Source organism: Mobula birostris, chromosome 1 (assembly GCF_030028105.1).
Source record: "Mobula birostris isolate sMobBir1 chromosome 1, sMobBir1.hap1, whole genome shotgun sequence".
Classification (NCBI taxonomy): Eukaryota; Metazoa; Chordata; class Chondrichthyes; order Myliobatiformes; family Myliobatidae; genus Mobula; species Mobula birostris.
The window spans coordinates 236,125,197-236,138,076 of record NC_092370.1 but is presented as its reverse complement, the minus strand read 5'-3'; the positions used below and the strand labels follow the sequence as shown (position 1 = coordinate 236,138,076).

The 12,880-nt window shown below is 38.1% G+C and overlaps 1 protein-coding gene across 4 annotated transcripts in view; it reads left to right on the top strand.

Annotated features, from left to right (window-relative positions):
* LOC140205944 (latent-transforming growth factor beta-binding protein 2-like) overlaps positions 1 to 12,640 on the top strand; it is a 496,450-nt gene extending 483,810 nt beyond the window's left edge. For all 4 annotated transcript variants that reach the window (XM_072273854.1, XM_072273862.1, XM_072273844.1 and 1 more), the window contains 2 exons: positions 3,655 to 3,804; positions 8,066 to 12,640. In XM_072273854.1, coding sequence (XP_072129955.1) covers positions 3,655 to 3,804; positions 8,066 to 8,226 — 311 coding nt within the window. In that variant the 3' untranslated portion in view covers positions 8,227 to 12,640. The remainder of the gene's footprint in view (positions 1 to 3,654; positions 3,805 to 8,065) is intronic.
* The last annotated feature ends 240 nt before the right edge of the window (positions 12,641 to 12,880 follow it).

Below are 12,880 nucleotides of genomic sequence, written 5' to 3'. Positions count from 1 at the left end.
TGTTGTCATTGGAGAGAGTCCTGAGGAGGTTCACGAAGATGATTCCGGGAATGAAAGGCTAAACGTATGAGGCATGTTTGTCAGCTTTGTGCCTGTACTCACTGGAAGTTAGAAGACTATGGGAGGATCTCATTGAAACCTACTAAATGTTGAAAGGACTGAATAGGATGGATATGGAGCGGATGTTTCCTATGGTGGGGGTATCCAGAGCTACAGGGCACAACCTCAGAATTGAATATCAACCCTTTAGAACAGAGGTAAGGAGAGATTTTTTTAGCTAGAGAGTAGTAAATCTGTAGAATGCTCTGCCACAGACTGTGGTGGAGGCCAAGTCCGTGCATATATTTAAAGCGGAAGATGATCGTTTCCTGATCGGTCAGGGCATCAAAGGGTATGATGAGAAGGCAGGTGTATGGGATTGAGTGGGATCCAAGATCAGCCGTGATGGAATGGTGGAGCAGATTCAATGGTCTGAGTGGCCTAATTCTGCTCCTATGACTCATGGTCTAAACACAATGAAAATTTGTCACAGTAACTATCCAAAGATGTGTGATTTTGTTGTACGTAAGCTGATTGGCTCACTTCTCTGGAACAGGTAGGCCATGGTTCAGTTGAAATTGAGTCCCAGTGGTTGAGCTGTGGTTTTCTATTGCAAGCTCTCAGTCGTCTAACAAAGGAGCCTGAAGGCTCACACTCAACGTTTTAAAACAGCTTCTTCCCCTCTGCCATCAAATTTCTGAATGCTTCCTGAGTCCATGAACACTAGCTCATTATTTGTCTTTAACACTTATTCATTAATTTTTGTCATTTTTATGTCTGGCACTGTACTACTGATGCAAAACAAAATTTCACAGCATATTCAATGTCACTGATAATAAGCTATATTCCACAGTGATTCAACAATGATGGCAGCCTTTGGGTAGATTTTGAGATTTGGAATAATTGAAAAGAGGAATGGGATGAAGACTGAGGAACAGAAAGAAGTAGGTGAAGTAATCAAAATGGGAAAGTGAATTGGGATAGACGGGAAGGCAGTAACGAAGGATTGTAATTGTGAGAGAAAACTAGGCAAATGGGATAGAAAGAAAGACATTCAAATGGTCAGCTTCAATGAGAGAGGTGCAAGAAACATTCATGAAAGTGGGGAGAGGCAGTTGAGAAAGGAGTTTAGCAGAAGCCAGGAAAGGAATCAGGAAATGGGAAAGGAAGTTGTGAGCACAAAGTACTGTGTTTGAAAAGGAAGAATTCTGGAAGGGACTATATAAATAAGCAATGCACGGTAATGACGATGGGAGGAGCAGAACTCGTGGCTGTTCAGGAACATTTTGTTCAAAAAATGATCCTTTTTTTCAACAGCTGGGAATGAAGGAACTAGGTAGTGGAGTTGTGAATAATGTAAAACTGACACCTACTTCTGTGGAAATGCATTTCTGATGGGACCAACACCTGCTAAACTGTAATGTTTTGAAAGCACTTTTTTTTTTACCCTCACACCACCCCTGCAGGCTACCTCCATTACCACCCTTCTCCCCACTGAATATTTAAGTAATTGTGGTGCCACTCATTCCTTTTACCACAATATGCCACTTTCTGAAAGCCCTAAACATTTTCTAACAACACATACAGAATGCTGGAGGAACTCAGCAGACCAGGCAGCATCTATGGAAAAGAGTACAGTCAACACTTCGGACCGAGATTCTTCAGTGTGACTGGAGAAAAAAAGATGAGGAGTAGATTTAAAAGGTGGGGGGAGGGGAGGAAGAAACACAAGGTGATAGGTGAAACTGGGAGGGGGAGGGGTGAAGTAAAGAAGCTGAGAAGTTGATTGGTGAAAGAGATATGGGACTGAAGAAGGGAGTATCTAATAGGAGAAGACAGAAGGCCATGGAAGAAAGAAAAGGGGGGGGAGCAGGCAAAGAGATAAGGTCAGAGAGGGAAAAAGGGATGGGGGCTGGTGAAGAGGAAAGGAGGTGTATTACCAGGAGTTTGAGAAAACTATGTCAATACCATCAGATTGGAGGCTACCCAAGTGAAATATAAGGTGTTGTTCCTCCAACCTGAGTGATATGTCAACCCATGGCCTCCTCTACTGTTGCGATGAGGCCACACTTAGGTTACTCCTCCCCTATTTTCTTTCTTCCAATTTTGAGGTTTTTGCATATGTCCCAGTTTACTCCCACATCCCAAAAATGTGCAAATTAGTAGATTAATTTGCTTCTGTATGTTGCTCAGATTATATAGGTCAGAGGTAGAATCTGGGGGAGTAGGGTATATGTGGGGAGAATTTTGAGGCTGTGCCCTCTAGTTCTGGATGCCCACATTATAGGAAACGTCCTCTCCACATCCACCCTATCCTACTCATTTCAACATTTGGTAGGTTTCAATGAGATTCACCCGCATTCTTCTAAATTCCAGTGAATTACCTGGCCTGCTGAGTTCCTCCAGTATTTTGAGTGTGTTGCTTAGATTTCCAGAATCTTCAGATCCTCTCTTGGTTCTGAAACATTTTATAGTGCACTTTCCAAAAATAATTTAGATAATTTAGTGAGTAACTGGTCAACACTGTCCTTCAGCTACTATTTTCACAATCTTATATTAACTCTATTTTTATAAATTCTCCCCACATTTTCACCACTGGGTAATATAGTTTTGAAATGTGAGAGTAAACTGGGACATACTGCAAAAACCCACAGGGAAGTCATGCAAACTCAGCAATTGTTACAGTTAAGTTTTTTTTAAAAAGAGATATAGGTGAGACATGTATCTTTGCATAAATATGCTTAACATGCAATGCACCAACTATAGTCAGTAATTACAAGTACTGGATTAAACACAGTCTCACTGGCTGTACCAGTATATGATTTATTATGTTTTGTGCTTAAATTGAATGTTATGTTTTTCTCTGAGCCACTATCATCTACACATTGGCATCTGAGTTGCCAAATAGTCATCAGGTGATCATCTTGTGTGTAGTTTTGAACAATTTTATCTTTAAATTTGCCACTGAAGTCAATGGAACTAAATTTTGGAAAGCAAATACAACTTGTAATTACTGTCTATAGTTGTTGTATTGCATGTTAGGAATATTTATCCAAAGGTACGTTTTTCACCTGCAGTATATCTCTTAAAAAAAACTTAACTGTGACAATTGATTTAAAACAAAATAGTTCTAATATGTATGCTAGAAAATAAGATGGCCTTAAAGTAATAAAAAATCTACAGGAATGATTTAGACAGAACATTTACAGTTAATCGGCATTCAATATGGACCTTAGATATGTGGGAAAGACTGCATTTAAAGTGAATGAATTATGAGACAGTGGTGGAAATAAGAGCCATTGACTAATGAGATGTTAGCCTCAAAACAGACCTCAAAAGTAGGGGACAAAGTAAGCATAAATAAACTTCTCTTGTGACAAGCCATTGCAATTTGAAAATTGGTAATCTGAACTCAATTTGGATATTTTTCAAAATTTGTCTTAATTTAACATCTTGGACCTTGTATACATTACACTGGATTACTGACCATCAAAATCCTTAGTGCAGAAACTGAATATAAGGTAGTGGGAGCTGGTTATGGCAGTTTGAAGATCGGAATGCCTGAGACATATAATCTTCACTGCTGTTGAAAAATTTTTAAATCCATTTTTACAGATCGTTCCAGTAGCTTTGAAGGCTTACAAGCAGAGGAGTGTGGAATTCTGAATGGCTGTGAAAATGGTCGATGTGTACGAGTACAGGAAGGATACACCTGTGATTGTTTTGATGGGTTTGAGCTTGATATGACAAAAATGACTTGTGTAGGTAAGTGAACATTTGCTTCCATGTAAACTTTTTCTGCACTTTCCTTTTTCAGATATCTGCCACCTCTGTTCACCAGTTGCCAACCTATCACAGAATTTTCAACCTTTAATCCCAAATACAACTGTTCCGCTCATTGGTACAATTGCTGACACTGTCTCTTCCAGCATTTCATCCCTTAACTTTTCTAAAATGTGTTGTTTACATCAACCTCATGAAATTTTTAAGAACGTAGGAACAAATGGGAATGTGAAGCTAATCAAACGTAATCACATTAAATGATGATGCTGACCCAGAAAACTTTTCTCCTTATTATCATATTCTTTAATAGGAAGTAATTACTAGAATGAGGGGGCATAGCCTCATGATTTGGGGGAATTGATTTCGGTTGGAATAAGGAGAAACTGCTTTTCCCAGAGAGTAGTAAATCTGTGGAATTCTCTGCTCAGGGAAGCAATGGAGGCTACCTCATTAAATACACTTAAGGCGCAATGAGATGGAATTTTGCATAGGAGGAGAATTAAGGGTTATGGGAAAAAGACAGCTGAGTTCACAGCCAAATCACCCATGATCTTATTGAATGGTGGAGCAGGTTCAATGGGTCAAATGGCCTAATCCTGCTCGTATTTCTTATAAAACGCTGGTGGGAGTTGTGTACAGGCCACCTAACAGTAGTAGTGAGGTTGGAGGTGGCATTGATCAGGAAATTAGAAATGTGTGCAATAAAGGAACAGCAATTATAATGGGTGACTTCAATCTACATATAGATTGGGTGAACCAAATTGGTAAGGGTGCTGAGGAAGAGGATTTATTGGAATGTATGCGGGATAGTTTTCTGAACCAACATGTTGAGGAACCAACTAGAGAGCAGGCCATTCTGCACTGGGTATTGAGCAATGAGGAAAGGTTAGTTAGCAATCTTGTCGCGCAAAGCCCCTTGGGTAAGAGTGACCATAAGATGGTGGAATTTTTCATTAAGATGGAGAGTGATATAGTTAATTCAGAAACAAAGGTTCTGAACTTAAAGAAGGATAACTTTGAAGGTATGAGACGTGAATTAGCTAAGATAGACTGGCAAATGATACTTAAAGGGTTGACGATGGATATACAAAGGCAAGCATTTAAAGATCGCATGGATGAACTACAACAATTGTTCATCCCAGTTTGGCAAAAGAATAAACCAGGGAAGGAAGTGCACCCGTGGCTGACAGGGGAAATTAGGGATAGTATCAATTCCAAAGAAGAAACATACAAATTAGCCAGAAAAAGCGGCACACCTGAGGACTGGGAGAAATTCAGAGTCCAGCAGAGGAGGACAAAGGGCTTAATAAGGAAGGGGAAAAAAGATTATGAGAGAAAGCTGGCAGGGAACATAAAAACTGAATGTAAAAGCTTTTATAGATATGTGAAAAGAAAAAGATTGGTTAAGACAAATGTAGGTCCCCTACAGACAGAAACAGGTGAATTGATTATGGGGAGCAAGGACATGGCAGACCAATTGAATAACTACTTTGGTTCTGTCTTCACTAAGGAGGACATAAATAATCTTCCGGAAATAGTAGGGGAACGAGGGTCTAGTGAGATGGAGGAACTGAGGGAAATACATGTTAGTAGGGAAGTGGTGTTAGGTAGATTGAAGAGATTGAAGGCAGATAAATTCCCAGGGCCAGAAGGTCTGCATCCCAGAGTGCTTAAGGAAGTAGCCCAAGAAATAGTGGATGCATTAGTGATAATTTTTCAAAACTCTCTAGATTCTGAATTAGTTCCTGAGGATTGGAGGGTGGCTAATGTAACCCCGCTTTATAAAAAAGGAGGGAGAGTGAAACTGGGGATTTATAGACTGGTAAGCCTGACATCGGTGGTGGGGAAAATGCTAGAGTCAGTTATCAAAGATGTGATAACAGCACATTTGGAAAGTAGTGAAATCATCGGGCAAAGTCAGTATGGATTTGTGAAAGGAAGATCATGTCTGACGAATCTCATACAATTTTTTGAGGATGTAACTAGTAGAATGGATAGGGGAGAACCAGTGGATGTGGTATATTTGGATTTTCAAAAGGCTTTTGACAAGGTCCCACACAGGAGATTAGTGTGCAAACTTAAAGCACATGGTATTGGGGGTATGGTATTGATGTGGGTAGAGAATTGGTTGGCAGACAGGAAGCAAAGAGTGGGAATAAACGGGACCTTTTCAGAATGGCAGGCAGTGACTAGTGGGGTACTGCAAGGCTCAGTGCTGGGACCCCAGTTGTTTACAACATATATTAATGACTTAGACGAGGGAATTAAATGCAGCATCTCCAAGTTTGCGGATGACACGAAGCTGGGCGGCAGTGTTAGCTGTGAGGAGGATGCAAAGAGGATGCAGGGTGACTTGGATAGGTGACTTGGATAGGTTAGGTGAGTGGGCAAATTCATGGCAGACACAATTTAATGTAGATAAATGTGAAGTTATCCACTTTGGTGGCAAAAACAGGAAAACAGATTATTATCTGAATGGTGGCCAATTAGGAAAAGGGGAGGTGCAATGAGACCTGGGTTTCATTGTACACCAGTCATTGAAAGTGGGCATGCAAGGTACAGCAGGCAGTGAAAAGGCGAATGGTATGCTGGCATTCATAGCAAGAGGATTCGAGTACAGGAGCAGGGAGGTACAATTGCAGTTGTACAAGGCCTTGGTGAGACCACACCTGGAGTATTGTGTGCAGTTTTGGTCCCCTAATCCGAGGAAAGACATTCTTGCCATAGAGTGAGTACAAAGAAGGTTCACCAGATTGATTCCTGGGATGGCAGGACTTTCATATGATGAAAGACTGGATCGACTAGGCTTATACTCGCTGGAATTTAGAAGATTGAGGGGGGATCTGATTGAAACGTATAAAATTCTAAAGGGATTGTACAGGCTAGATGCAGGAAGATTGTTCCCGATGTTGGGAAGTCCAGAACGAGGGATCACAGTTTGTGGATAAAGGGGAAGCCTTTTAGGACCAAGATGAGGAAAAACTTCTTCACACATAGAGTGGTGAATCTGTGGAATTCTCTGCCACAGGAAACAGTTGAGGCCAGTTCATTGGTTATATTTAAGAGGGAGTTAGATATGGCCCTTGTGGCTAAAGGGATCAGGGGGTATGGTGAGAAGACAGGTATAGGGTTCTGAGTTGGATGATCAGCCATGATCGTACTGAACAGCAGTGCAGGCTCGGAGGGCCGAATGGCCTACTCCTGCACCTGTTTTCTATGTTTCTATATTCTTTCATATAATTCTTTGCAAATCATGTTTTATATGTCAATTTTAAATTTAGTTATCTGATCTATTGCAGCTGGCTGAGTCTACAAGCCTCTGCAGCCTCTTGAGATCCTGTGCATCGGGGCCTCCATAACAGGTTCTGACACAACCAGTCAGAATGCTCTATAACATACATTTATTGAAATGTGCAAGAGTCTTTGTTGACATACCAAATAATCCTCAGACTCCAAGAGCTGCTTGCAAGCTGTCTTCATGATTTTATTAATGTATTGAGCCCAGGATTGATCCTCCAAAATGTTGTTGCCCAGGAACTTAAAGCTGCTCACCCTTTCCAACACAGACCCCTCAAGACTGTGTCTCAAAACTTCCTCTTCCTGAAGTCCACAAGCAGTATCTTGGCTCTTGCTGATGAGTTTGAGACTGTTGTTGTGTTTCCACTCAACCAGCCAATCTATCCAACTCCTGTATGCCTCCTTGTTGCCATCTGAGATTTTACCAACAACAATGGTGTTATTGTGAATTTATAGATAGTGTTTGAACTGCTTGATTGGGTTTGCCAAAGTCATATACTACAAAACTTCTAATATATCACTTGTGGATATTATATTAGCTATGTCTTGATCAAATGTAATTTAGTGTTTTCCATGTTTTACACAGGAGGTCTGTTGTTTGGGGTGGAGATCATTAGTTTATTTTGTGATGGTGATTTTATTCCATTCTTTCCTCCAAGCTTTGAGGCCGACGAAAAAACTTGTACACTTGTCCACAGCAAAGAAATGGGATATTGTGCAAGAAGGGGCTCTTTAAATCTGAGGGAACAGGGAGGATTTTGGTTATTTATGTGGATGACCACTAAGTTCACAGGTTTGTCACACAGATATCAGGATGAGTAATATTGGTCAATAGCATTGAATTAGTTTGAACGTTAGAGTTCTTGTGATTGGAAGTATTGCAAAATTTTATGCTGGATGTCATTAAACTCAATGGTTTTACCTACCACCTTAACTTTTTTTCCAGATATAAACGAATGTGATGATCTCAGTGATACCATACCGCTCTGCAGGAATGCAAACTGTGAGAACACAGAGGGGTCATATAAATGCATATGTTTACCAGGCTATATGCTTTCACAGAATACTAATGACTGTATACTGGAAAGAGAAGCAGGACATCAATAAGAACCTCAGCACTGTCCCCTGGGAAGGGAATTGGAAGCACTTGGTGATTTATTTTAAGGGGAAAAATGTTTATTTTACTTGGGATTATCAATGTGAGTAAAGTTTCAGTGATAAACCACAAATGTACCAATGCAGTTACCTAGCTTCTTAATAATTTATGCCTATGACTTTAAAAATAATTAAATTGGCAATGACTATATTTAGGAAACCAAAGTACAGAGACAACGCAAAGAGCAAGTAGGCTGAGAATAAGCAAACACAGTACTTTCTTTGAATAATGAAGAAGTCTAAATTCCCAGACAGTCATATTTTCCTTATTTGGTCCATATCTCTGTTCTCTGTTTATGTGGTTTTGTGTTCATGATCACATCTTTTTGGAGGGGGAAAAGGATAGCAACTAAAAATAGTGATGAAGGAAGTGCAAGTGTAATCGAGGAATTAACATTGTAATTTGAAGGCCCACATTTCACCTCTGCTGGCTGAATATTACAATGTGCATGGTTTCCATAGCAATAATATGAAAATAATCTCTGCTAACCTGAGCATGTCTTAATTACTCCTGTGAAATTTCATTTGGTTGTACAGTATAAAAGTATGTATGACATCACTTATTTATAATGTTTGAATTTTTTAAAAATTCTAAACCCTAAATATTAATACAAAATGTCGCTATATTTCATTCCTGTTGGTAAAAGCTCTCTTCAAATAATAGATTTCAGTACAAAGACTGTAATGTTCCTACTGTCAGGTTAAAAATACATGTTGAAAATGTATTAAATCAGATGACAGGCAAGTGGATTACTGAAATCCAAGATATAAGTGCATCTTCTAAATTTATTAAAATTTTAATTCAATAAAGTGTGAAGGAGTAAACAAGTTCCTTGTGGTCAATAGAACATGCTGTGAATATTCGGTATATGTTAAAGGTTGGAGAGCAGAGGGTTCGATCCTGTCATACAGTGCTGATCAGAAATTTGCACTTTACCCTCTATCAACACCCAGACAGATGGCGTGCAAAGTCTGTAACTTTGGAAGGTTCGGAATATCACTTTGTGTGCTTCAGTTTTTTATTGGTTTCTTGTCCTTGAGATACTAAAGCTACCTGCAGAGCCCCTCCAAACCCGCACTCCCCCCCAAGCCAAACTTCATTAGATATGTTTGATACGTGAAGTGACTTAAAAATTCCCTGCAATAACCTTGCTTTACAGAATTTTGTACTGTGGCAAAGGCCAGGGTAAGACATAGCCCAAACAATCATGGTTGGTGCCTAAAATCATATTATGCTACAGCAAAAAGTATAAGCTTGAACTTTGTCAAATTGAGGATTTATACCTATTTGTCGTTGCAAAGGTTAGCTTAAAGGGATTTATCTGCCTATATCTTTTAAGAATAAATACTTATTTAAGAGGTTTTTTTAACTCAAATCTTTTGGATTGTTTTCGTGAATATACCCCTGAAAACATAGTATCCTATTTGAAAATACTTCCATGGCCTCTACTCAGCTCTTTTAATGCTGATAAAATGTAGACACATATTATCCAATATCAGCTGGTGCTGTTGTCTTCAGCCCAGTTGATTAAATGTACCGTTTGTACTTCAATGCCTTTTGTTACGTCAGTGTTCTAAGATTGTATAGTCAATTGTTGATAAAGAAGCAATCTAACGAAAACATAGCTAGTAAATTGCAACCAGAGCAAAGTTCAAAGCTTCACATAATCTTTTGAATCTTTGAGGACATGCAGTTAAAAGAAATCTTAATGTAATAAGGAACAAGCAGAAATTTGGAGTGAAACAGGGTGTATAATATTCTGAATGATCTGGAAATGTATTTTAATCAGAATCAGAATACGGAATCCTTTACTTTGCAATTGTTTTGAAAGAATGCTATTAGTTTATAAATGCACTTTAATTTTATTAGTATTAGTTCACTTTGAAAGATTACCTCAGCTGCCCTGAAAATGAATTAAATGTACTTTTCTTTCCTTAGTTCTTCTCCTGAAAGTGTTGATTTTCATGTTTGGCTGTACCTTCAGGAATTCCCCACATGTAATTACAGTAGTCATTCTTCATGTTTTCAAATGAACACTAGGATTGGATATCCTGATTTGCCTGATCATCCCCTAGTCTGAAAACTTTCATCAAGTGTGACAAGAAATGGCAGAGAAACACTGACCATTTTTCTCTTCCTGACCTATGAAAGCTCATGATAATTGCAGGGCTCTTCATTCTGATATTGGCTTTTGTGATAAGAAAGGAGGATTAAATCGGGAACAAACGTGGCTCAGCAGCTAACATTGTGATGTCAGATTATTCCTTTAAAATTACAGTAAGATTCTTATTTCACTTTGTAAGTTTATAAATTAAATAGTATAATAATTTGATAAAGTTAACGTGAATTCACATCTGTACATTTTAGGCTGGTAAAAGAGCTGTCCAAATCTTGCACATAGTGTGAATGTTTTGTTAGTCCTTCCAGTGACCTAACCAATGCTAAAGAAATTACAGATCAGTTATTGAAAATCTCAAGTAAAGGAAACATGTGAGTTTTTTTTCTTTTGTGTGTGTATTTTGTTTTTTTACATAATAAGCTCTGGTATATCTTGTAAATCATACTTGCTACTAAAGAGTCTGTAAAGCTACAACACCTGATTCCTGTACATGTTTTGTGGATACCTTTTTCATTCTCAAAAAGAAAGGAGCATATGTTTTGTACAGATTTATATACAAAATACAATGTATTTAATGTTTTACACAAGATAAAGGTTGGTTATTTAGTAATAACATTAAAACTGTTTTCAGTTTGGGTGATTCTTTTACGAGTATTTTGGTGAATTCTGGTATCTCATGCCGAAAATTTAAAGTGTTAAATGCTTTATCCATATTTCACTTTATTTTCTGTTGCAATATGTAGGTCATAAATGTATTTTGAGTAATGTACCATATAAAGTGCAAATGCTTTGCCCTGTAGAACAGTTCTATCAACCGATGTGCAACACAATATGCAGTGATTCAAGAATGTAGCTCATCACCAGTTACCCAAGTGCAATTGAGCCTTTCCAATGAAAGCCCACGTCCTGCAAAAAACAGGAAGAAAGTTGGTTACAGTTGCTTACACCAAATGTTCAAAAATAGTATTGACAGTATATTAAAGTATTCTGAAATTCTGTTGCATCATTTCAGTGGAACCCAGTTTTGGGAGTAGAATATATTACACAGCTTCTGTTTTATTAAACATTTAGTGCTAATCACTAAGGCCATTTTTTTTTCTCTCATACTTGAGACTAAAGTGGCAATTTCACAACACTGTACAGCTTTTAGAACAGAAAATCTGTGTGACAATGTGATGTGATGTGTTGTGCTCTCTTAAGAATATAAAAATTAGAACAAGTGTAGGGCATATGAATAAGATCTTGGATGATTGAACTTTGTCTCAGCTCTACTTTCCTGCCTGTTCTCCCTGAACCCTTGATAGCCCTAGAAACAAAGTATTTCTCTCTCTCATCAATGTATTCTGAGTGAGGGAAAAGTATCACATGGAGGAAATTATCCCTTGATTATCCAAGGAATTTTAATTAGATCACTTGGTTTAATTTTCAAATTTTCTTTGAGATTGGTATTTGCTTGTCATCTTAAAGGAGCAAGTGCGACCGACTAAAGCAGAGTGTCACTTTAATTGTGCTTTCTTGGTCAGTTTTTTTGTTATTCTTGAAGCCTGCATTATGATATTGGTTGGTTTCAGGTTTTTATAGATATGTCAGTTGTCATGCAAACTAAAATTCTAATCAAAAGCCCATGTGTCTGTATTGTTAAAAAATAAAAACAGTTGCTACAAAGTACTAGTCTTGTTTCCAGGAATATTCCAGCTTCAGTGAAGTTTCCCATCACTTCCTCACAGTTGGAATCTCAAAACCAAGTAAAATACTTGATCTGTATTGTATAAAATTAATTTGAAATTAAGTAAAAGTCCCTGGTCTTGATTTAACTACTGATAAGCATTCTTTTTTCAAAATTCATTGTAAAATGAGGCAACCAAATATAGGTAAGAAAATTCACATTCAGAATCTGATTTGCTTGCATAAAATCTCAGATGATGTGTATGCTAGGAAAGGTACTATACGTCAAGTGCTTGGCTGAATTACAAGGGAGCATATGGGAAGAGTAGTACCAAATCTTCCATTTAAGATGGTATATTGCTTCTACAAGAAACACTGTTCAAAAGCATTATCTGAAAATTGTAGGTTTTTTTATTTGTATCTTCTCATTTGTTCCAGTCACCTTGTTAAATATTCCATTGCCTAGACAATGAGTTGACGCTGCCTGTCCATCACTTCACTGTTGACCAGAAAAGTCACCTATGCCATCATGTATGAATTTATCATTTTCAACCCTGGAAATAAAAATAGTTGTAACTCAATCAGTTTTTTTTTGCTTTATGTAACTCATATTGTGATTTGAAAACAAATGTAATTATTGTTCATTATAGGCCTAAAATCCTTAGCAGAAGAGGTTATTCCCAATAATTATTACCTGGCCCGGGGATTCTAAGTAGTCCTTGTTGCTGGCAACTCTTTTCCCCATTCTAAGCATTCATGCAGGTCAGCTGGTAAATATTATTTATGGGTTTCCGGTCAGAACATGCAAAGTAGCAACAGTA